At 39.4% G+C, this 25,238-nt stretch overlaps 1 protein-coding gene across 12 annotated transcripts in view; it reads right to left on the reverse strand.

Moving 5' to 3' along the window:
- Positions 1-25,238, reverse strand: part of LOC140454477 (ryanodine receptor 1-like) — a 400,334-nt gene that overhangs the window by 75,123 nt on the left and 299,973 nt on the right. For 7 of the 12 annotated variants that reach the window (XM_072549257.1, XM_072549253.1, XM_072549254.1 and 4 more), the window contains 6 exons: positions 21,964-22,076; positions 18,142-18,238; positions 9,071-9,177; positions 4,136-4,187; positions 1,334-1,399; positions 83-182 (listed from right to left, as the gene is read on the reverse strand). In XM_072549257.1, coding sequence (XP_072405358.1) covers positions 83-182; positions 1,334-1,399; positions 4,136-4,187; positions 9,071-9,177; positions 18,142-18,238; positions 21,964-22,076 — 535 coding nt within the window. Of the gene's footprint in view, positions 1-82; positions 183-1,333; positions 1,400-4,135; positions 4,188-9,070; positions 9,178-18,141; positions 18,239-19,104; positions 19,205-21,963; positions 22,077-25,238 lie in introns of all 12 variants that reach the window. The other 5 variants (XM_072549256.1, XM_072549250.1, XM_072549248.1 and 2 more) reach the window with 1 other exon arrangement.

Below are 25,238 nucleotides of genomic sequence, written 5' to 3' on the forward strand. Positions count from 1 at the left end.
GTGAAGCGATGCGGATTAAATGTTACATTAGTGAAGCTGAAAAATTCATGTTTGTAAACTTCACATATTTTAAAATCTGTACCTTTGCATGCGCTGATCATTTGTAGAACCATCTCAGCAGCTCCCCGGCTGTGCAATCTGGATTGCTGGTAGAGGAGTCTTTGCTTCTCCATCTCTTTTTCCTAAGAGGATTGTACAATAGCATGAGTTTTTGTAGCTCAATAATTGGTTCATCTGCTTGATTGACAAAACAAGTCAATGATAGAACTCTATTACCCACTGCAAGCATGATTTAAAGCTTGTTACATTATCTTGGAGCTTCTCAGCAGAATTCTGTCAGAAGTCCTAATCCTTACATGACATTTGCTTTGATTTATTGAAATTACAAGAGAAGGTAGTGAGAAATACTAGGGAAATTCCTGAACTCTATCACTTGTGTGCTTTGCTTTATATACAAACCCAGGACAGACAAAATACAAGAGGCAGGCCCCTGTTGTACAATGACAGCTTGTACACACAGTGCAACTTGTACATGGTAAAGTGCCCCAACAAGCTTCACAGGAAAATCAAATAAACAAACTATGACATCAAACCACGTGGTGTTAGGGCAGGTGACCAAAACTTTGGCAAGAGATGAGTTTTAAAGATTCTGTGTTAACAGATGAGAGAGAGTGGCAGAAAGACAGAGAACTTTATGGAGGGAATTCCAGCAGCAGGTAAGGCCAGCAAGATCAGAGATATACAAGAGGACAGGATTTGAGGAGAACAGAGATCTTCGTAGGTTATAAGACTGCAGTAGGATTCAGAGATGAAGAGGGGTTTGAAAACAAGAATCAGAATTTTAAAATCAAAGCATTGCCAGACTGGAGCCAATCTAGAGTAACTAACATAGGAATGATGAATGAGTGAGACTTATCATATTCAGAAATAAGATGAGAGAGAGAGAGAGAGAGATGCTTACTAAGCATTCAGCTGTGGTTTTTAGGGAAGAAAGTGAGAATACTGGAGGACTGCAGAATTTGAAAGAGCTACTATTGGAGATAAATATTCAAATGAAGACTTTATAAAAGAAGTTAATGGGATTAGAAATGGAAAAATCATCAGTTGATGATGTGTCATAAATAAAAAGGTGAGCAGTATTATGTGTACTAGTGATGCATGACATTTTACAGTGGAACTGCACCTACATAGCAGCCACCTAGTAGGTACAATTTTCAGTCAGAGTAAAAACCCCCAGAATTTATTCAATTGTCTGGTTGCTTTATTTGATGGACAGGGACTGGATTTTAGAACTTAAACCGTCTTAAAATTTGGTAGCTCATTACTGACTTACTTCAAAGGTAAGCTCTACAGCTTCCTCATCTTCTTCCTCACCACCTTCCTCTTTAATATGACAACTCTGAAATAAAAAAACAGTAGTGAGTAACTTCTTAATTTTATCAGAAGAAAGGACCACAATACAAATTAGGCTACAAAATTAACACAAAATAAACACGTTTACTATAGTTCCATGTATCACTTATACTAATTCATAAAGGTTCAAATCTTACAATATGTTGTTAGGGTGAGAATTCCTATTTCCAACATAGGGCGTACTAAAAGATGCCCACTTCCCTGTAAGGGAGACTTCTGGTTGAACTTTGGAGTCAGAGCAGCACAGTCCAGGAATCCATGCAGACAGCAATGGGATGGATAAGTACTGAAACCTTTTGCAGCAGTAACTGCTGTGTTACACAGTTTCAAGATTCTAAAGACACTGGCAGCTATTTACAGAAAGGTAAGTTGGAAGGTATGTAGGATGCCAGGTGGCTGAGGGATTTGTTTGGCTGTTGGGTGGGGGGGTACTGTGCCTGATGGTGAAGTAGCAGCAGCAGCATGGCTGGTGATTGGAAGATTAAGTTAGCAAGTGTGTGGTGGTCATAGTAACTGGTGTGTGGGTAGCATACCTGCTGAGTGAGGGGACAGGGTAGCAGGTGAGTCAAGACTTCGCAGAGGTTGTGTGGAGCAGGGATAAGGGAGAATTGAAGGCTGTCGGGAGTGAATCTAGTCAGGATAAGGGGAGGGCAGATGTCAAGATTGGAGGAGGGGTGGGAGAGTTGGGTCAAAACAGGGTGGAATCAATTTGTAGGGGCATGGAGTTACATGTTTGAGAGTATTTGTGTCAGATTAGAGGAAAGGGGGCTTATTTTGTGTTTTAGTGATGAATTGGATCGGTCAGTCTTATAATTATCCAGGAGTTTGAGCAGGTTTTCATTCCTCTAACTTTTCAAGAGTTGGGAATAGTTTCAGAGTTTTCCACATGCTAGATAATTATTCAGCTGAAGTTTCAATTTCTGGGGCAAGTTCCATAGAGTCAACCACATTGGGACGTCCGCAAGATCCTGACACACAACTCCTATCTACATTTCTGGATAACTATCTTCCTATTCGATGACCTGGACCATGATTTCATATCTGTTTTATGGAAGCATTTAGTTTCTTTTTGGAAGTTGCTACAGGAACTCTGCATTCTCATATGAATATGATGAATGATAAAATTACAAGTGAGGATGCTTGCATTAGCTTAAATACTTTTTACACCCACTCTTTAATTGTGGCCTATGATTATGTAGAAACATCCTTGTGGCCAGCACTTGTGTCGGAGGCTTGATGGTGCAAAAGCCATGCTAAAGCAGCCGAGGTCTCTGCTATCTTCAGTTAACACCCACATGTATGGATTTCCGACAAAGAAACTGGATAGTGATCTGAAGGGGCGACTGATCAATGTTTCTCATAATTATGTAGGTTAACGATAGTAACTCGATCAGTATCTGGTTGAGATTCCCCAACATTGCAGATTTGGAATCAGTTTTAAAACCTCTGGCTTTCTGTCCTTCAGTGTGAGCCGTAAGTCCACTACTTTTCTTTAAAATAGCATCACAGGATCTTTATCACCTAAGTAAACATATGTGGGCTTGCTTTAATAAAGAATGGCACCTTGGACACTGCAACACTCCCTCAGTACTGTATTAGATCAATCTTGATCCAAGCTATTTGGTGATACGGAAAACAAAGACAACTCCTTTGTGGATTGAGTTTACTGACTACTCAGTCTTATAGCCCCTTTACCTCAGTGTTACAGATTTTACTTTTTGCAGGGCGTGGTCCAAACTCCTAAGGCCTTCTGGGTCAGAGGTAGAGACATTGCCACTGCACCATGTGAGCCCCTTTCCTGTTTTATAATTTCTCTTTTTATATCCAGAAGTGCCCTTACGCATAACTGAACAAACCGTTAGAGATGCTCACAATTAATGACAATTGATTATTACCATCTATTTCTTAACTTTACATAAATATGGGAACAACTTAATGTGATTAACCAAAAATCAAAACACATAAATGCCAGAGTAAATTTGTTTAAATCGTTTTGGAGGTGGTGGTGGGGACAGCAATGGCTAGATCTTCTGCACTTGTATAGCAGGCACTACAAGAGAAGTTCACACTTAAAGGAGAGCTATCTTGAGTTTCTCCAACATCCTGGACCTAACCAAGTAATCAGTGTTAGATGCAATTAATTATTTCACTGTAACAAAGCTATTGTTGCCACTGGAGCTGCATATCCCTGGCACCCATAACTTACTTGCATTGGAAAAAGGTCTCCAGATTCCCACTATGCACTGGCGACATGTTGTGTTGGAGGATTGGGATGGATGCGACTGGTATGCACTTACAGGCATGAATAGATCTTCACAAACATACTACTGACCTTGAACTTCAAAATTTCGGATGGAGTCAGTGGTTAGAGGTGGCTTAGGACACGGACTATAACTTTATTGAACGCAGAGCAGAGACCATGGGATTTCAGTCTGACTGAATAATCAGGGAGTCACCAGCTTGAAATTTTAACTGCTGGATTCCCCAGGGATTTTTGTTTGGAGAAAAAGTAGCAAAACAGAGCATGATAGGCAGCAACTGATTCAAAATATTGGTTACCTTTCGATTTTCAAATGTGAAAAATAAATTTTGTTGAAATGTATACAACACAGCAGTTTCACAAGTGTATTTCATGTTTAAAAATAAAATCACTTCATGCTATTGTTTAGTGTCTGTTGAAATGCCTCTAAATATCTATTAGAATAAATGACTGTGTACTAACCTTTGCCATTATATCGGCATATGACATGTAGAGATGGTCCATTTCTAGTTTGCTGTGTAATTCAAAAAACAATTTTTTTTTAGCATACTGAAATCTGAATGAAAATGCAATTGAAACCTTACATTTTAAAAGGCTTCATTTTATAAGTTAGCTCGCGCAAATTGTCACAAATCTAAGTATGCATCAAAGGCATATTTTTGTTACTTTTGAAACAACAGAAAATATATACTCCACCTTAACAACACTATTACTCCATCAAAACAATGTTTGTTGTTTGAATATACAGTTTTATTTCAGAATACAGCAAACCATACCAAATCACATTTAATTTTTCATGTACTTTCGATTTTTTTTCATAATCTCTTGCTGCACTGGAATTTCATTTTTGCAATATTGAGTAATTTAAAAAGAATATACTTCTTTCCCGGATAATAGAAAATTTAGGTTAAGGAAACCAATCAATGACTGGATTTTCCTCAGAGTTGCATGGACTTCAGAGCTTTTAGAAACAGCAGATGGAACCTGGAAGATCTGACCCAATTTCCAGATGATCCCATTTTTACCAGAAGGGGTAATGGGGATCCTGTGAAAAACACAGGTATGAACAGGAAATGGCTGGGCCACTTTAACTTAGTGCACAAACAAGAAACCTGATTTGCATTTCAGAAAGATCTCAACCTACCATGTGTGTTCCATGGTATAAATGCCCACGAAGAGTGGGGCAGTGTACATAGGACTGTCGAACTGTACAATTATTTAAACCCCCCCACCCCCCCGCACTTAGCTTTAACAAAAACTTGTCTCAGTATGGATAAAAATCTGCTCTACAAATGTCAGCTGCTTTTTGCTGACATAGCCTAAACACTGAGAATCGACGTTTCGGGCGTAAGCCCTTCTTCAGAAAATGGCTGGGCCACTTTAACTTAGTGCACAGGCAAGAAACCTGATTTGCCCGAAACGTCGATTCTCCTGCTCCTTGGATGCTGCCTGGTCTGCTGTGTTTTTCCCAGCACCACATTTTTCAGCTCTGGTACTCCAGCATCTGCAGTTCTCACTTTCTCATAGTCTAAACACTATCATTGTCACATTATTTCTACTTGACCTCTTCCTCATTATTGGTGGGGTTGCACAAGCCACAGTTTAATTGATAGTTCCAAGACATTATTAAAAAATTAGCTATTTTCAATATGGGGTTATTAATGCAACTGTTTGTTTCTATAAGACACATAAATGTTATGTGGATTTCTACATCTACCACCCTTACAAGCAGTGAGTTCCAGATTCCCACCATCCTCTGGTGATCATTCTTTTCCTCACATCTCCTCTAAACATCCTGCTCCTTACCTTAAATCTCTATAACCCATCCTGAATCATTGATGCCTACCACAAAGAGAAGTTTCTTCCAGTCTACTGTACATATATGCTCCTCATAACTTTACATATCCCAATCATGTCTTCCTTCAGTCTACTCTGCTCCAAGGAAAACAAACCCACTATAACTGAAATTCTCCAGCCCAGGAAACATCCTGGTAAATCTCCTTTGCATTCTATTGATCACATCCCTCCCATAATGTGGATCCCAGAACTGCAAACAATATGCTAGCTGCGGTCTATCCGATTTTTTATCCAGTTCCAGCATTACATCCCTGCTCTTAAACTGCATTGTTCAGCTAATAAAGGCAAGTGTCCCTTATTTATCAGGATTAAGTTCCATTTGCAACTTCAGCCCAGCTGACCAGTCCATCTATATCCTGTTGCAATCAAAGGCTATCCTCCTCACTATTTACTACCTCACTAATTTTCATTTCATCCATAAATTTATTGATCGACCTTCATACATTCAAGCCTAAAACATTTACATATATCATAAAGAGCAAGGCTCTACCACTGATCCCTGGAAGCCCATTGGATACAGGTTTCAAGTCAAAAACACCCCTTGACCATCACACTCCGCTTCCTGCCACTCAGCCAGTTCTGGATTCAAGTAGTCAAACGTGATCCCCTGGGCTCTTACCTTTGCTACCAGTTTCCAATGTGGGATGTTATCAAAAGCTTTGCAGAGGTCCAAGTAGACTACATTGAAAGCATTGTGCTCTTGCAAACATCTGGTCATCTCTAAAAAAGTTCAATCGAGTTGGTCAGACATGACCTCCCCTTAACGAAACCATGTTGACCAATCAAGATTAATTCCTGCCTCTCAAATGCAGATTAATCCTGTCCCTCAGAATTGCTTCCAATAGTTTTCCCATTAGCGAGGTTAGACTGACTGGCCTATAGTCTCCTGGTTTATATTTTCCTCCCTACTTGAATAATGGTACCACATTGGCTGTCATCTAGTCTACATTCTGTCATTTCTCCTGTGGCCACAGAGGAATTGAAAATTATTGTCAACACTCCTGCTTTATTTGGACTGGTTGAAAATATTGGGTTACAAGATATAAAATGACATGTAATAGTAACCATTTTCTGTTGCTAAATTATGGGAACATTTGAACATCACTATCATATTAACTGAGTTTTCACACACCTAAGGATGTGGGCACTTTGATACGGTAAGAATTAAGGATCCTTAATAAGTAGATTTTTTCAGTACAGTACAGAACTCTAATGAATTAATTGGCTCAGCATTGTAGTTTTTGCTCTCTAGATCCCACTCTTTGGGCAAGCTCAAATAATTCTGAGTCGTCAGGGACTAGAACAAGGTAAGAATTAAAAGTCACAACAATTCATTACAATGATTACAAGCTGCTGCGATCATCATGGCTCAGTGCCAACCTTCCATTCATTCTCTGGTATCAATGAACTGCTCTCAACTGCTATCACAGATTGATACTTTTCCCAGTCTATGTGCCAATACATTAAATCTGAACTGAGGCTTGTTAACAAATTGTAATAACATTACTTCTGAATAGTTGACTGCCAGTGTTCATTATTTGTGGCGCCTGAACCCAAAATCTCTCAATATTATCAAGTAAGGTACTTGTTTTTAAAATCAGAAAAGATTGATCAGATAATTTTTTTTCTTCCTTTTAGAGACTAGGACTTCTTATTTTTTGTGCTTTTCAATGATATGGACTAAAAAGAAGAATGATTTTAAACCCAGGCATTTACAAGGATGGTTGCCATGTTTTGAATGCAAGGGAGGGAAAGAATTTGACACCTATTATGAACCTTTTGGGTCACTATGGATTCTAGAAATGAAGGTGAACTGGAGGCATACCATTGTTTACAAGTGAAACTGATTGATAATTGGTTCCTAGTTCGCAATTCATGACAATGGCCTTCTGCCTGCCATCAAAGTGACTGTTTGTCAGGCAGCTAAATAGCTTGGGCTATGAACAAGATAGAGAGAAGCCAGGTCTGTAGTAAGCCACTTACAATTAGAGAAAACTCAGCTCATCTTTACAGCAGATACTAGAAGTTATGATTTTGAATTGGAAAGTTCAGAGACCAACCTAATAGACCTTATGAACAAAGACTATGGAACAAAGACTATGAACAAAGACTCTGTCCATGTGCTTTTTTCCCATGCTGATCTGAATTTTAAAGGGGAGATTATATGGGTTTAGAATTTTACTTTCTACAGTTCATCTAATTTAATTTGTTTACCTGTGGCTAGAATCTAATGGCCCATAATAAGGAGCGATTCTTAAGTACAAGAATTTGGATCATGCTTTATGTCAACCTGGGACAGGAATTAATGGGATTTTGAACAGTTCTTGTAACTCTTGTAACTTTTGTTATAACTCTAGGAATAGTGAGGATTGATTTGCAGTGCACTACACCAATGACTTGTATCAATCTGATAGGAATCTTTAAATTTAGCAATGGGTTGGATGAGATAGATGCGGAGGGATTGTTTCCACCTGAAAAAGAACCCAAAGTTATGTCCAGAAATACATGCTGCAGAACAGTAACACGTTCAGAAAGAAATATAGAGAAACTCCTTTACTCAAGAAGTGGTTCAGATAAATAGATGAGTTCAGAAGTAGACTAGTACATGAGAGCAAAGGAAATAGAAAGGCATTCTGAAAGGCAGATATTCAGTAGATGGAACAAGCAGAAACCTATGTGGAGTATCCTCAGTATGGATTATTTGACTTGAACGACCTGTTTCTATGCTGCATATTTATATAATTAGATATTGATAAAAGTATATTTCTCACACATTGAAAAAATCTGAGAATCTTTTGTACACCACCAACCTGAAATTCTAATTTTTGCATTCAAGCTATTTTATGGACCTACTCAGAGATGTTATTACACACCTCTGAAGTAGATGAGACTTGAACCTGGGTCTCCTAAGTAGGAAACTACAATGGTGTCACAACACCCCCTAAATTTAAAACAATGCCAATTATTTCTGGGTTGACTACATTATCACAATGGTGATGGTGGCATTTAAAAATAGACTTTATTCTCATTTCAAACACACTTCAAAAGCAATCTCAGATGATTCAGAAGCCAAATAAATGTCCTGATATACTGACCCAACATTATGTCTTAACACAAATTCTGAATGCATCATGATGAGGTTGATATCCCTCCCTAAAAGTTCTCCTGTTTGTTTTGAACAAGGCTGCAATTTTTAAGGCATGGTCTTGTTGTAGACTCACCTCTTAGAATGCAGTAGTGATTAGATGCTTACCCATATAGGACCCTTAAATGAGAGTGTTGCCCTCCTTTTAATCTTTCAATGCTAATGGTTTCTGCCACTTTTAGTCTTTCAACTTTGAAGTGAGAAGGCAAAGTATCTTGGATGCTGCCTGAACTGCTGTGCTCTTCCAGCACAACTAATCCAGCATCTGCAGTCATTGTTTTTACCCGAAAGTATTAATTCACCCTCATTCACAAACATCCTCAATGCAACATTTTAACAAAAGCTGCAAATAACTTTTAATGCTAAACTGCACACAGTATTATGCAAATCCCTACCTTTTCTCAGTCAGAGCAGTACGGCTAAAGTGTAGAATCAACTGATGGAGTGGATCAGGTTTTGTCTCCTCTGTTTCTTCCTCCTCCTCTTCCTCTTCACCTGATTTCTATTCGTGCATCAACCACAATGAACAGTGTAACTTTAATAAAGACCTGAACAAATTTTACTGGGTTCCAATGTGTTGCCACATACACATTTATATATGCAACATTGTGCAAAGCAATCTTGCATTAAAACCCAACACTTTAACAATACTTTACATCATTTGTTTCATCAGTGTTTGAAGAACTTCATTTTAAAAAATCTCTATTTACTAACATAACTTCCATGTTCAATCTCACACAAATCACAACCATTTGCACAGGGAACACACACCGATTTATTGCTGTTCAGGCCAACATATATCTTGTATTAGTGATTCTGTGCACATGCACCATAGTTAATGCAGTATTAGTTTCATTTCATTATTAGTTTTAACAGTGAGAAACTCACATTAGAAAGCAACACCTTGCAGAAGATTTTATAAAATCATCCCAAGAACTTTGATTATTTAAAAACAAAGTCTGTTTATTTTGAGCATCTTTCATGCCTCTGGTCTTCAACTCCTCTTCATTGAAGCCTCACCTGTCGTACTGCTGAATCCTTTTCTAATAGAATTATTTCCTTAGACAATATACAACAGGTAGGTTCACTTTTAATTATTTTAAAGATAAGATAAAACCTCCATTGATGAGCTGTCCCTGTTTCTGACCTATGTCAATTCATGAAGACAAATGGGAAAAAGCAGTATTCCTTGGTATCCTTACATATTATCTGTCAATAGATAGTGTATAGGGGTGGGATTTGGTAGACCATTCTGAGTGGATCTCTGATAATCATACAGACAATGGGATAAGTTGTTACTTTCACCGCCAGGATTGAAATCAGCAAATCAGATTATCCAACCATCACAGATTCCAGCCAATTCACAGTCCACTGAAATCAAAAGACTATAAATCGGGTAAAATCTTCCTTGGGTAAGTGATGCACTCATTAGGTTGCCAACCATGTCGGGAAGTGGAACAATCACCTTAACCATTTTGAGGTCAGATGTGTATAAATTCAACAGGTCAAGAAAATGGTACCTCAGCTTAAAGCCTCATTCATAGAGTCATAGAGATGTACACCATGGAAACAGAACCTTCAGTCCAACTCAGCCATGCCGACCAGATATCCCAACCCAACCTAGTCCCACCTGCCAGCACCTGGCCATATCCCTCCAAACCCTTCCTATTCATATACCCATCCAAATGCCTCTTAAATGTTGCAATTGTACCCACCTCCACCACTTCCTCTGGCAGCTCATTCCATACACACACCGCCCTCTGTGTGAAAAAGTTGCTCCTTAGGTCTCTTTCATATCTTTCCCCTCTCACCCTAAACTTATGCCCTCTAGTTCTGGACACCCTAGGGAAAAGACTTTGTCTATTTATCCTATCCATACCCCTCATGATTTTATAAACCTCAGCCACTGACGCTCCAGGTAAAACAGCCTCGGCCTATTCAACCTCTCCCTATAGCTCAAATCCTCCAACCCTGGCAACATCCTTGTAAATCTTTTCTGAACCCTTTCAAGATTCAATCCACATTGTCTATGCATGAGTATTTTTTGAGCTGTTGCAGATTTTTTTTTGTCAGGAACAGCAGCACAGGATTATTACAGGTAATAACAGGACCTATTCCTCAGTTTTCCCTAATTTAGTTTGTCTTGAAGGTTGTTAAAGACATACGCGATTCTTACTGATAGAGCAAGAGAGTACAAAATGAAAGAGGTTATGCTAAGCCTTCATAAACTATTTGTCAGATGTAATTGGGCTTCTGTGTCCCACACTTTAGGAAAATTTCAAATGCTTGGTCAGTTGCAGGACAGACTGAAACAGCACCAAGGGTGGGGGACCTCCGTTAGGATAACAGACTAGAGAAATACAGATTGTCCTCCTCAGGGCTGAGAAGTTACAAGGAGATTCAACAGAGATGTTCAACTCTTGAATAGGCTTGACAGAATCTGCAAAGAGATTTTTTGATTCTCCTAATGGTAAAAGGCTTAAAGCAAGGTGGACAGATTTAAAATAAGTTGCAAAAGAACTCAAGGTGTTTCCTCACACTACATTATTGATCTGTTGGCATTCTCTGAAATTCTCATTTAATGTTATGCTTTTTCATACAGAACATTCAGCTTTTTGACTTTACAATGCAAATTTTGTTGTAAAATAATTTTCATACACAAAAATGAACTTATTACAAATATATGATCTGCATTAACACTTTTGTATATATTTCCCACAACTAGTTATATTTATATTGGCTTTTTTTTTGATGCCCGGCCACACTGCATATCTTAATGTACTTGGATTATGTTGCTTTAAGGCCTTTCGTTTGCATCAGTATCACTGTAGATAGATAGCAAAGTCAAAAATCACATGACACCTGGTTTATAGTCCAACAGGCTATTTGAAACTGCAAGCTTTCAAAGCCCCTGCTACTTGCTCAGGCAGCTTATAAAAGAGAACATATCGGACACAGAACTAAGAGTAAAAGATCAAAGGGTCATACAACTTATGGGAATGCATTGAACAAACTAGCTAGTTATTAAGTCTTTTAATCAGTTAGAATAGAGATGCAGGTTTCTATTGATTAATATGTAGATCCCTGCCCCAAGATAACTTCAGGTTTTATCAGAATAAAGGTGACACCTCAGGTCAGACAATGCATTTTAGCTGTGAAGCCATGTTTCAAAAATAGGAATTGTGTGTCCAATGCATTCTCTTTCACCAGCTTCCTGAGGAAGAAGTGGGTCTCCAAAAGCTTGTGGTTTCAAATAAACCCTGTTGGACTATTACTCGATGTCCCTGTGATTTGTGACTTTGTCCACCCCAGTCCAACACCAGCACCTCCACATGATTGATAGCAAGACAATGGTACAAAAATTGACCCCATTGCAGACTTTAGTGTACAAGAAAAGCAACCATAGGCAGCCTGAATAATCAAATCAGCTACAAAAGCATCAAACTGATGATTATTTCTTATCAGTTTTACAATGAGAAGACAAACAATGAAAATTAAAGCAATGATGAATTAATTTAATTATAACAGAATCTGAAAGCACTGAAGCGAATACAGAACATGTGCTGAGTCTATATCAGCTCACAGATTGTGCACTCAAGCTTGCTTGTGCAGAGCCCCAGGGAATCTAATAATGAAGCAGTACTTGCTCAGTATATAATACAGCTTTTGCATTGCTTCAAATGGATTGTTGCGTGTTGGAATAAAATTCTAGGACCTTGAATTTGCAGAGAATTTTTACAACTATTGATTACTTTGCATCCACACAAACATAAATCTCAACATTGCGTCTAACGTTTAGAAAAATATCAAAACATTTTGTCATGTATTGCATTATATCAATACCTGATCTTGTGTTGGTACACCCAATTTATTACCCTCACTTATATTAAACTATATTATCAAAGATATGTGGCAAGAAGTAAATATGAGAAAAGGGTTAGAGGAACAATGATGTTTAAGGTTAAAATTGTTGCACTTTATAGCAAATGTTAGGATTTGAGGTTTGAAGTTAGTGGTGTTTCCAAAGTTCAGTACTAGGCATATTGCTTTTTTAAAAAAATAACTTATATATTAGACTATAACGTTTCAAAATTTGCCAGTTATACTAAACCTTGAGGTGTGACAAACAAAGAGAATGATAATGTTTGCAATTGAACACTGTTGTGCTAATAGAATGGTGGAATGTAATGTAGAGAGGTTTAAGGTTTGATATTTTGGCTGAAGGAATACAAAAAGGCAACATATATTTACTGTCACAGTTCCTAAGAGTATGCCAGAAAAGAAGGAACTGGAGATGTGATGTAGAGTTTTGAAGTTAACATGACATACTGAGAGAGCAGTTATCAAAATATATGGGATCTTATGTTTCATAAATAGAGGTATTGAGTACAAAGGCATGGAAGTTATGCTGAATCAGCATAAATCTCTGAGTAGGCCACAACTACAGTACTGTGTACATTTCTGTCCGACTCTTTGGGAAGGATGTGAAGCTCCATGAAAGGGTGGAGTTAAAATTTACCACAATGCTTTAAGAATTAACAATTTCAGTTAAAAGGCTGGGATGGAGAACTTGGGAATGATTTCCTTGGAGCATTGCAGGATGAGGGGAGATTTAATAGAGATATAAATGGCAGGCTTAGATAAAGTAGACATAGCTGAGCTCTTAATTTGATGGTACCATGACAGGGGGACACAGATTTAAAGTTCCGGAGAAGAAGTATAGGTAGGAATGTGAAGGACTTTAGTTATGCAGTAAGTGGTAATGGCCTGGAAATCATTGTCTAGTAGTGCAGTGGAAGCAAAGATGAGCAATAATTTAATGGCAATTGGATAAACATGTGAAGGAATAAAACTTGCAGGGCTAAGGACAAGATGCGGTGAATATAGACTGATTAGATCATGCTCGAGAGCTAGCATGGACTTCATGGATCAAATGGTCTCCTTTTATGTCATAGTCACTTTATGGGCTGTATTTAATGGAGGTTATTGGCAGGGACGTCAGTTGAAGGGTCTTGCTGATTGTATCAGATGCCAATCAGAACTTAACTAGATAGCAGCAAGCCTTCCTCAGGATCAAAGTACCAACGAAAGAGGCCAGAGGTCTATTGAACAGCAGTGCCTCCAGGACGCAGCAGCTGTCCTTGGTGCTACGCTAACCCAAAGTCTGGAATCATCACTGGTTCAGGCCAGAAGTGAATGATGGTGAGATAGAAACTGCAGGGAAGGGGAAGCAGAGTCAGTGTGGAAAGGAGATGGTGGTAGCAAGGTTTGGCTGGAGGGGTGGGGTCTCTACCTGCCACCCTCCCACCTGATTAAAATATCCCCACAAACTAATCTATCACAAGAGAGGGCATTGAATTCTGCCCATCACACCTCTTGTTAACAGCTGACTCTTTCAAATTTATGCCTACTACATAACAGCAATGAGATGCCATTATTTTGCTGCATGGTTCAAGTACAGATAAGTCAATTTAACAAGAAGCCTACTTATTTTGCCTGCTTCGAGAAGTCAGGGAAATCTTGAAGCATAGTAGGTAGTGTCTCTACCTCTGGCCCAGAGCCTCCACGTTCAACTGATGACTCAGTACTTCATGACCATGAAAGGTGTGTCATAACAAGGCCAAACAGATTTACTATCAATTTGTAAATCCTCCTAATTTGTCAGGTGGTAAGAGTAGGAGAAAGTCCTGGTCACCCAGAACCAAGTGGTTGCAGCAGCATGACAGCGTACCCGTTAACAGTCTGAACACTCACCCAAATACTACCATTGCCACTTCCCTTCCTGGCATTGCTGAGCTGAAACAACACTTACTGGTATGGTAGCATATGATGTCTCCCTTTGCTAGGTGTCAAAGTTTAAGTTGGAAAATGGTATGATTTGGCAAAACTCCGTACACCAGACTGTTGCGTGCATACAATTTTTGAAGGCTTTAACCGTTCATTTGTTTGAACTTAGAACACGACAGATGCATTATGCAGATAAATGCTGTTTTAGTTGGTTTCAACCTGTGCTGCAAACCAACGGTTTGATTATGGGTTTATTAGCAACTACAATCAATATTGCATTGCTACAGAATTGCTGCTGACTGTTATCCAACAGGTGACCAGGGCTAGCCAATTTTGTTAAGAATAAGTTTTAGGTTTAGAGGACGAAAGAAACAGAGGCTTTCTCATACCAACTTTTCAAACACAGAGAAAGAGGAACTAATGAAAGATATGGAAAATGGAAACCCTATTTTCCGATGAGTAAAGAATTCGCACTTCTTTGCCACAAGTTTTATGGTGGCATAAGCTGCTTACTTATACACTAATGCTGAACTTATAGCGCATATAAAATGTAAATGGAAGTCAAAATGGTCAACAGATGGCAGTAGCACAAAGCAGGCTCACATTGAATTGACAACATTTTTTTCCCATTAACTTTGAAAGTTCCACGAAAATTTTAATTTCTAGCTAAGTAAAAGGGACAACAGTGCTGTGAACTTCAATGGAGAGAACACCGGCTGAGGATTTACTTCAAGCCTGCTTTGCTTCTGGTACAGTTCATTTTCACTCCCTGTGACTCGGATTCTGATGTTAAGTGGTGTTAGATAATATCCAAGTCACCAGTGTCCATTTGGGTTTCAGGCTGCCCTTTACACAATAAGATTAGATTAGATTCCCTACAGTGTGGAAACAGGCCCTTTGGCCCAACAAGTCCTCTGAAGAGTCACCCACCTAGACCCATTTTCCTCTGACTATTGCACCTAACACTATGGGCAGTTTAGCATGGCCAATTCTCCTGGGGTTGAAGGAACATGGTTGATGAACCTCAGGACAAAGGAGATGACCTGGGGGTTGCAGTAAGACAGAGACCCAAGGGCATTAATGTGAACTTCACCAGTTTCCTCATTTCCCCTTCCCCCACCTTAGTTTAGGTTAGTGTGGTGCTGGAAAAGCAGAGCAGTTCAGGCAGCATCCGAGGAGCAGGAAAATCGATGTTTCGGGCAAAAGCCCTTCATCAGGAATGAAGGGCTTTTGTCCGAAACGTCGATTTTACTGATCCTCGGATGCTGCCTGAACTACTGTGCTTTTCTAGCACCACTCGAATCTAACCTCTGGTTTCCATTGCTTTTCCCCCCCACCTTACCCCAGTGCCAAACTTCCAGCTGAGTACCATCCTCATGACCTGTCCCACCTGTCAATCTTCTTTCCCACCTATCCGCTTCACTCTCCTCTCCAACCTATCACCTTTACCCCTTCCTCCATCCACTTATTGCATCTCATCTACCTTCTCCACAGCCCTACCCCCTCCCATTTATCTCTCCACCCTCAAGGCTTCCAGCATCATTCCTGATGAAGGGCTCCTGCCCAAAACGTCGATTTTCCTGCTCCTTTTATGTTGCCTGACCTGCTGCTTTTCCAGCACCACTCTAATCTTGACTCCAATCTCCAACATCTGCAGTCCTCACTTTCGCCCAGTGCAGAGTGTAAACCCTGCTTCTGGGTTGTAAATACTACATACTACTGCAAGAAATGTCGCATTGCCTTGAAAAAGTCTTGGTTTGGTAAGGACCCATATGGAGCCCATCTTTGGAGCCAAGTAGAATCCTGTGGAGGACCTATGGCACTACTGGTAGTGGCCCTACCTCTGCACCAGAAGTGCCTGTTCAAGTCCCACTCCAGGGTTTGAAACTTAAGGAATGTGTTCATAATATAGCCAAGCAAGTCAAGGTGTAAATGCTTCCAACATATGTTAATAACAGGTTGCGAGAATGAGAGACTTCTAGCCAGCCATATTTGGAAGGCAACTGCGAACCAGTGCAGTACTTTGTCAGGCATTGCCATGGACTAACACAGAAATCCAGGGGCCCCCCAGTGCTCTTTCTGGGTATGATACCTGAAAAGTGAGAGTTTTTTGAGGGCATTTGCAAGACTTTTCAGTGACTGGTGCCCTGACTAAAGGGTTCCAAAGATACACTTTGGATTGTACTGGTGATGTTATTCATCAAAAAAGTCCCTAGCACATAAACCAACAACATGGCATTCATAAGTGGGCTATGACACTGAAATTAGTTTATCACATTGGTTTACACAGTGTGACAAATGGTTTATGAAGCAAAACTATCACAATAAAGTGGACTAATTATTATTACGAGTTGGTTCTCTGGGACATTGCTTGTGAACAATATCATTTGAGCATGTCCCTCTTTTTGTTTTCTTACCCTCTGTCTGCTATTTTGCGAGGGATGAGCAATTCTGATAAAGAAGAACAGACATAAAGTGCCCAAGACCTTAGCATATGGTCTTGCTTACAAAAGGGAGAAGACCTGGTCTACATAAGTCAGAGATGCTGAACAAATCAAATAAGCAGCATCATGTTAAGTCTAACAACTGGGGGAAAGAGTAAAGATTCGTGTCACACAAGGCAGGATGCACATACTGGTATGCATAACTAGAGGGCAGCACAGAGAAAACACCTCTTAAAGCTGGTTGTTTATCATTAAAACATTGACACAGGGAGCAATCTGGGAATTTGAAACTCAGAAGTTGGTCATATGTGTCAAAATAAAATTGGATGGCAAACGCACCAAAAGTAATCAAAAATTTAGATAGCTACATTCAGAAGAGTGAAAAAAAACGAATAAAAGTTCAAATGGTTGCCTTGCAGAATTATTTTTGAGATTATTCAATGATGATCCCTGGGTCAGTACATGGCCATGTGACTGGCATGAACCATTTAGCAAAGCTGAAGGCAATACATAATTACAGAATTATGTAGTCTTTTAGGCACAAAACGCTTAATTGTGCAGATGCAAAAGTTATATAATGCTCCAAAATTTGATTATTATCCAAGGAGAAGTGAATAATGTTTTTATAAACTAAAGATTACTTTCTTTAGGAGAATTTTGGTCTATATTTGTACAGCATATGCAGATTGAAAGATACCAACTAATTTACTGTGTACCAATTACTGAATTGTGCAAATAAATATTCTTTGCAATTTATCTAAATCATTAGCCAAAGCACTGCTTTTATTCAGCGTGAATCAATCCATCATATTCATTCAGTTTACATTAATTCTTTGATCTCATTTGATATTAACCCAGATTCACTGTATCTGGTGTACATAATTCTAGTTCCGGTATAACGGGCCTCAGATGTCATATAGACTCTGTTGGCGGAATACCAAGCATGAGAAGAACAGTCAAGGAGATAAAAGAATAATTACTTATGGGCTTTGCTGTGAAAGAATTCCCAGCTGAAATGCAGTCTTTATTGAAGCTCCTTCATATGAAAAACCTCATTCCATGGACTCAGCTATTTCCAGTTTCCAGTCATGCAACACAAGATTGACAGGAGACAAGGCATAACTGTGCCACAGATTTGACGCAAAAAATACAAACGATAGCATATGGTACAGAAACAGGGTTGTACGTACTGGTACAGCACGGCTGCACGCCCGCTCACAGAAACCAGTACTTACAGCCAGATCATCTATTAGTTTATCTTCAAACGAATGCTCCTCGGTGTCAATCCAGGAATTTCTATAACTTTCGATGAAGAGGTTAGATGCGCGGTGCCTGAGGAAGGGCAAGAGTGAAAATAGGAGGGGTTGGGAATAAAGACATGACTTTAGTGGTTACACTATCTTATCACACAACTGTTAGAGATGCAATTGTACAATTTTGCTTACCTGATAGGTCAGAAAAACATGGGAATTGGTAAATAAAGACCAAAATGTTGTTATGTTAACCTACTTGTCTTTATATATCAGCATTTCTCCACAACAGATGACTATATCTGCTAGGAGGTACCAATTATATAAAAATTAAGTAGGTTATGCATGCAATTTTAAAAATCTGGTCATTTTTATTATGTAGGCAAATTGCCACATTTATAGAGTTGACCTTGAAATTACACTACCTGAATATAACTATATGCATTCACATGAAATCATTCCTATAGTCACTCTAAAGTGGAATTAAAGCTTGTCAATATTCAATGTGCAATTTCAAGGCTGGAATATGTTACTATTGATAAAAACACATCAGATCTGTATTTTGTTGTCAGGTTATAGTTCACTGTGACCAACTGGATTCCGTTTAGAATCTCCATTTGTTTAGTGATTTTTTTTGAAAAATCACTCCTTCCAGATTTAGCTAAGCCTCCTTCTTCTGTTTGGTGAAACTTCATCTGATAAGCTTTGGTCAATCCTCCACATTCCTCAAATGATCCACACTCTAATTCTGTCTCGATGGAATGCTGATTAGCTTGTGCTTACTGTTGACATTATAGTTCAGGAATGATGGGTATTTTCAGACCCCCAACATATTGCTCTGACCAATCAGGTACTGCTCAAATTGTACAACATGCTTGTCAATGGACTATTTGTACTTGCTAACTCCAAGATTTAGTGTCAGTGGTGGTCACGCAAAGTCAACGTTACCATCAGTAGGTACACTAGACTTGCAAAGTCCGATTTCTCACACGCTCTGCGAAGCCACAGTTTTCGATAGGCGTTCATGAAGTAATAGCTAATTTTATGTCTGAGAGAAGAGGATAAATTTTCTACATTCAAGTCTTTCTGAGCAATATAATTGTTGTAGAAGTTACTTGAGACACCAACATACATCACAATCAGACATTAACAAAAAAGGTACTTCGTTAAGTATGATTGATCTTTCTCTATACACTGACTAGACAAACAACAGAAGTTATATAACTGACATTTATTCTCTTTGCTTGTGCAGTGTTCCCAAGCTCAAATTCCTTTGACATTAAAAGCAAGGCCAACCTGAAGATTGGAATATCTTATTTGTTATAAGTTTACTATACATGTTTTTCAGGTGGAGTAAGTACTCTGATCAGCATACAGTCAATGACCTACATAGCATTTTTAAAGTTGTTAGTTGCAATCACAAATGCCTTTGTGCAGCAATGCATTTTACAAATTTGGTTGCAAAACTGCCTTATTCAGAAAATGGAATAATTTTACCAAGCTACTGAAAATATTGACCAAAAGATAGACCTACTAACAGCTTTGTTAACCAGAAACCTCAGCTTCTTCATGATCAAGTATATAGACCACTACAAAATTGTGACCTGGAAATGGACTCCTGCTGATTACAACTTCCCAGCAAAACAAAAATGAATTAGAGATCCAATATTGGATACACTTTGGGCCTCTTTATTCAGCCGCAGGGAGCAATCCTCCATTTTAATGTGTATGCTATGAACGCACATCTGCAATGTAACATTCCTAACATTACATTTTCATTTTCTCTTATAGCAGACTGGCCAGTTGTTGAGGAGTTGGTAGGAAACAATCTTGAATGTTACACACACAAAAACAATCGTTGCATTTTCTCCAAGCTACTGAATTAAAATGCTAGACAGTTCATCAACAAACAAAACTAAAGGAGATTAAACATATAACACTGTATATCTCCTAACAGTGCTAGATGCCTTTAATTTTGGTTTTGTTTTTTGCTTTTGCCTTTTATACCAACATATTCAAGCTACTCTCAAGTTTCTGCCTTTGATTACACTTAGAGCATTTTTTGTTTGTCAAATCGGCTAACAACAGGTTTCACTTGGCAAAACGTATGCCTTTTTGAAAGGCGGTTTCTCGTAAATATCTTTTAGTTAGCCTCTGACAATCACAGAAAATCTTTTTTATTCCAATGTCTTCGATATGGTTCATTTAACCTGCATAAGAACTTAAAAACAAAAAAAAAGTTAAATGTAATTTAAAGTGGCATACAGATCAGCTGCAACTGCAAACATAGCGCTTATTGATCATGTAATAAATTCAAAGGGACTGAAATTCCACTCCCCTGCTGTGTCAAAGGTGCACAGCTAGCCAGAGAAGAGCAGTTTACAAAGTGGAAAGGGAGTTCTTAACGGGAGAAGGTGAAACTTCTTTGTGCCAGCTCTCATCAAGCTGAAGCATTCAGGGAGAGAGAGTCTAAAATTGTGGGAATTCAAACTCAAATTCAAATCTTACCACACAGCTGAGAGAAGTTTCAATAATTAAATTAAATTTTGACATCTCTGAGGGGGCAGTGAAGGCCCGGTCATTGTGTATATCCAAGAAAGGGATTGATAGCTTTCTAGATATTGAAGACATTAAGGGATATGGGGAGAGTGCAGGATGATAGCATTGAGAAAGAAGATTGGTCATGACCTACTTGAATGGTGGAGCAGATTCAGTGGGCCAAATAGTTTACTCCTGCTCCTACTTCCTATGTTTACATCCTCTTTAGGTTGTAAAGTCACAACCTAACACACTATAAATGTTATCACTTACTTTCATACTTTTTAATGAGTTGAGGTGCATATTTCAGGATAGTCAGTATATTTTTGTACTGGGACGGTTGTTCTGCACATCCACATTATCTCTAACACCTGCTAGTCACTTGAAGCCCAAACATCCTAATAACACAGCGTGAAGCTGTCAAACAAGTATGAGATGGCTCTGAATTATTTCAGACCACCTAGAAGTATTTTATACCAAATACTTCAGTCATCATAAAGAATATGATTTTGATGCTGTGCTTATATTATGATCTGCAGTAATAACAGGTATGAATAAGAATAAACAAGAACCGAAATTTCTGGAAAAGCTCAGCAGATCTTGCCACATCAATGGAGAGAAAGTAGAATTATCATTTCGGCTCCAGTGACCCTTCTTTAGAACTGAGCTTTTCCAGTAATTTCTGTTTTTGTCTCTAATTTCTGACATCCACAGTTCTTTGTTTTTTTTAAAAATGAACAATTATAATTCAGTAAAAGGCACTCATCTCACATAATATTGATAAAAAGCTATTCACAATACAAGTTTTACTTAGAAATGCAATGTTCACTCAAATTAAAAAGTGTTAAAAGAAACGTTAGCTTATCAAGGTTTATTCAACTACTAAAATGAATTTTGGAAAAATATGTAAGGTTAAATCATAGGGAGGAGAGCATTATAAATTTACAAATCTGTTATATTTTGGTATCAGTTTCTGCCCAACTCAGTTATATTGCAAGTGTGCCAACACCAAATAGATTATTAATATTTATCAGCTCCTATAACTTAATTTGCTGTTACTAGGAACACATTATACTAGGAACACATTATACATCACCTGCTTGGAAGATGGAAAAAAACCCACAAAATATTTGGCTAGATTTAGCACACCTACGTTGCCAATGAGTAAAAGAAAGTGTAATACCAGCAATTTAAAACAATGTGGCATGATTTCTGGAGGGGAAAGCACTATTTTTTTCTGATTCTGTACTGCCTTGCATGACAGCTTACCTCGGTAAGTTATACAGTGGAGTCATTCTGAAACATGCTACCACAGCTCTTCTGCGCTGCTTGGACAACAGTTTGTACCAAACCATCTTCTTGGACTTGAAAGGATGTTCTGTCTAAACAACATAAAAAATTCCAATATTTAGTCAAATGATAGATTATGTAAAATACATATGTGCTTGCTGAATGTGGTAGCCTTTTAATGCAGTTTCTACCACATTAGATGTAGAACTAGTGCGACTTAATGGGCTACGTTTGAAACCCATACATAATATTTCATTTAATTAGATGGCAATATGATATTGAAGATCTGTCTTAATATTCTTACTTTTATGGACAGGATTCTAGAGAGATTGAATTGCTAAAGGAGCTCTTGGACTAAGAAAAGATTTGGTGGTGATATCACTTTCATTACTGGAAGGTAAATGCAACGCTGTAACATACTGGAATGGGAGAAGGTAATTTATATTATATGAAAAAATACAAAAAGCTAAATTTTTAGTCAATTCAGTTCAACAAGCCCTTACTTCTACCTTCATGAATTAGCCATTCCCTTCACAAAATCTAAGTAAGTTAGACAAGTTGTACCACTTGACCACCAAAACTAAAAAGAGAATTAAGAATATTGTCCTTCAGTTTTACAGGGTTTTATGTAAGACTGCACTTGGAACACTGTATGGTTCTGATCACCATATTTAAGAAAACAGTGCAGTGAAGGTTCACTCGATTGCTCCTGGGATGTGAGGGTTGTCCCTTGACGACAGGCTGTGTAAACTGGGTCTGTGCTCTCTGGAGTCATAAAGAATGAGATGTGACATAGTCAGAGTTCAACTGTACAGGAAAAGGCCCTTCAGTCCAATGGTTTTGCATCAAACAAAACAAGCACTTAACTATCCTAACCCCACTGTCCAGCACTTGGTCCTCAGCCTCATATACCCCAGGCATCATAGTTGCACTCTTAAATACTTCTAAAACGTTGAGGGTTTCTGTGGTAGTGCAGAGGTGTACCGTAAGTAGACTTGAGCTATGCTATGATGGCACTGACGATGGTACAGTGAGGCTTGCACACCAGATGCTACTATCCATGGACATGAGGTGAGAGCTGCCATTGTCCTGGACTGCTCTTTGAGACACTGTTGCTGGGTGTTCAAGATGGAACAAGCAGTGAGCTGGAGTCACTCTAATCTTTATGCTGGTAATTCTCAGCATCTAGTTTCTATCCACTGTGTGATGAGACTAGTTTGTAGTGAGGGTGATAATGAGCAACAATCCCCATTAATACACCTCTCATCACTCACTGGTGAGAATCTTACCCTGGAAACTCTATTGGAAAATATAATTCATTGCTTATGACATTGAGAAAGTACTCACTCGACTTCTCATACAAAATTCCCACATTTCTTACTATTGCATGCAGTATTCCAAATATGGATTAGTGGTGCTGGAAGAGCACAGCAGTTCAGGCAGCATCCAAGTAGCTTCGAAATCGACGTTTCGGGCAAAAGCCCTTCATCAGGAATTCCAAATATGCCCTAATCAATGTCCTGTACATGACCTCCCAACTCTTGTATTCAAGGAACTATGAACCTGCAACCCAAGGTCTCTTTGTTCAGCAACATTCCCCAGGACTTTACCATTAAGTAGTTAGGTTCTGCCCTGATTTGCCTTTCCAAAATCACATTTATCTAAATTAAACTCCATCTGTCACTTCTCAGCCTATTGGCCCATCTGACCAAGATTAGACTGGTGCTGGAAAAGCACAGCAGTTCAGGCAGTATCCGAGGAGCAGGAAAATCGACGTTTCGGGCAAAAGCCCTTCATCAGGAATACAGGCAGAGTGCCTGCAGGGTGGAGAAATAAATGACAGGAGGGTGGGGGTGGGGGAGAAAGATAAATTTCCCTCCCCACCCCTTTCTGCCTTCCGCAAAGACCATTCCCTCCGTGACTATCTGGTCAGGTCCACGCCCCCCAACAACCCACCCTCCCATCCTGGTATCTTCCCTTGCCACCGCAGGAATTGCAAAACCTGCGCCCACACCTCCTCCCTCACCTCCATCCAAGGCCCCAAAGGAGCCTTCCACATCCATCAAAGTTTTACCTGCACATCCACCAATATCATTTATTGTATCTGTTGCTCCCGATGTGGTCTCCTCTACACTGGGGAGACTGAATGCTTCCTAGCAGAGCGCTTTAGGGAACATCTCTATTTCACCCGCACCAATCAACCACACCGCCCCGTGGCCCAACATTTCAACTCCCCCTCCCACTCAGCCGAGGACATGGCTTCACCGCCACTCCCTCACCACCCGACACCTGGAGAAAGAACGCCTCATCTCCTGCCTCGGAACACTTCAACCCAAGGGCATCAATGTGGATTTCACCAGTTTCCTCATTTCCCCCTCCCCCACCACACCCAGTTCCAAACTTCCAGCTTAGCACTGTCCCCATGACCTGTCCTACCTGCCTATTTTCTTTTCTACCTATCCACTCCACCCTTCTCTCTGACCTATCACCCCCATCCCCACCCCCATTCACCTACTGCACTCTATGCTACTTTCTCCCCACCCCACCCTCCTCTCATTTATCTCTCCACCCTGCAGGCACTCTGCCTCTATTCCTGATGAAGGACTTTTGCCGGAAACGTCGATTTTCCTGCTCCTCGGATGCTGTCTGAACTGCTGTGCTTTTCCAGCACCACTCTAATCCAGAATCTGCAGTCCTTGTTTTTACCATCTGATCAAGGTCCTGTTGTAATCTGTGATAACCTTCTTTGCCGCTCAATATACTTCCAAATCTTGCTATCATCTGCAAACTTATGAACCACATCTCCTAAGTTCACATCCAAATCATTTATTTAAATGATGAAAAACAGTGGACCCAGCACCAATCCTTGTGGCACACAACTGGCCACAGGCCTCCAGTCTAAAAAGCAATCCTCCAGCACCACTGTCTGTCTTCTACCTTCGAGCCAGTTCTAATTCCAAATTACTAGTTTTCCCTGTATTCCATGTGATCCAATCTTGCTAATCCATGCAGAACCTTGTGAAATGCCTTTCTGAAGTCCACAAAGACCACGTCCACTGCTCTACCCTCAACAATTCTCTTTGTTATTTCTTCAAAACCTCAATCAAGTTAATGAGACCCTTCATGTGAGTCAGGAAGCTATTACCTACATCTGCCACCTCTTGCAGTCAGATCCGCAATTGTTTAATTGTAGGGGGGGGGGGGGGGGCAGTACTCTGTCTGTGGTGCTAAAGATCACAGCAGCATTGAACCCC

Source organism: Chiloscyllium punctatum, chromosome 29, assembly GCF_047496795.1.
Source record: "Chiloscyllium punctatum isolate Juve2018m chromosome 29, sChiPun1.3, whole genome shotgun sequence".
NCBI classification, from domain to species: domain Eukaryota; kingdom Metazoa; phylum Chordata; class Chondrichthyes; order Orectolobiformes; family Hemiscylliidae; genus Chiloscyllium; species Chiloscyllium punctatum.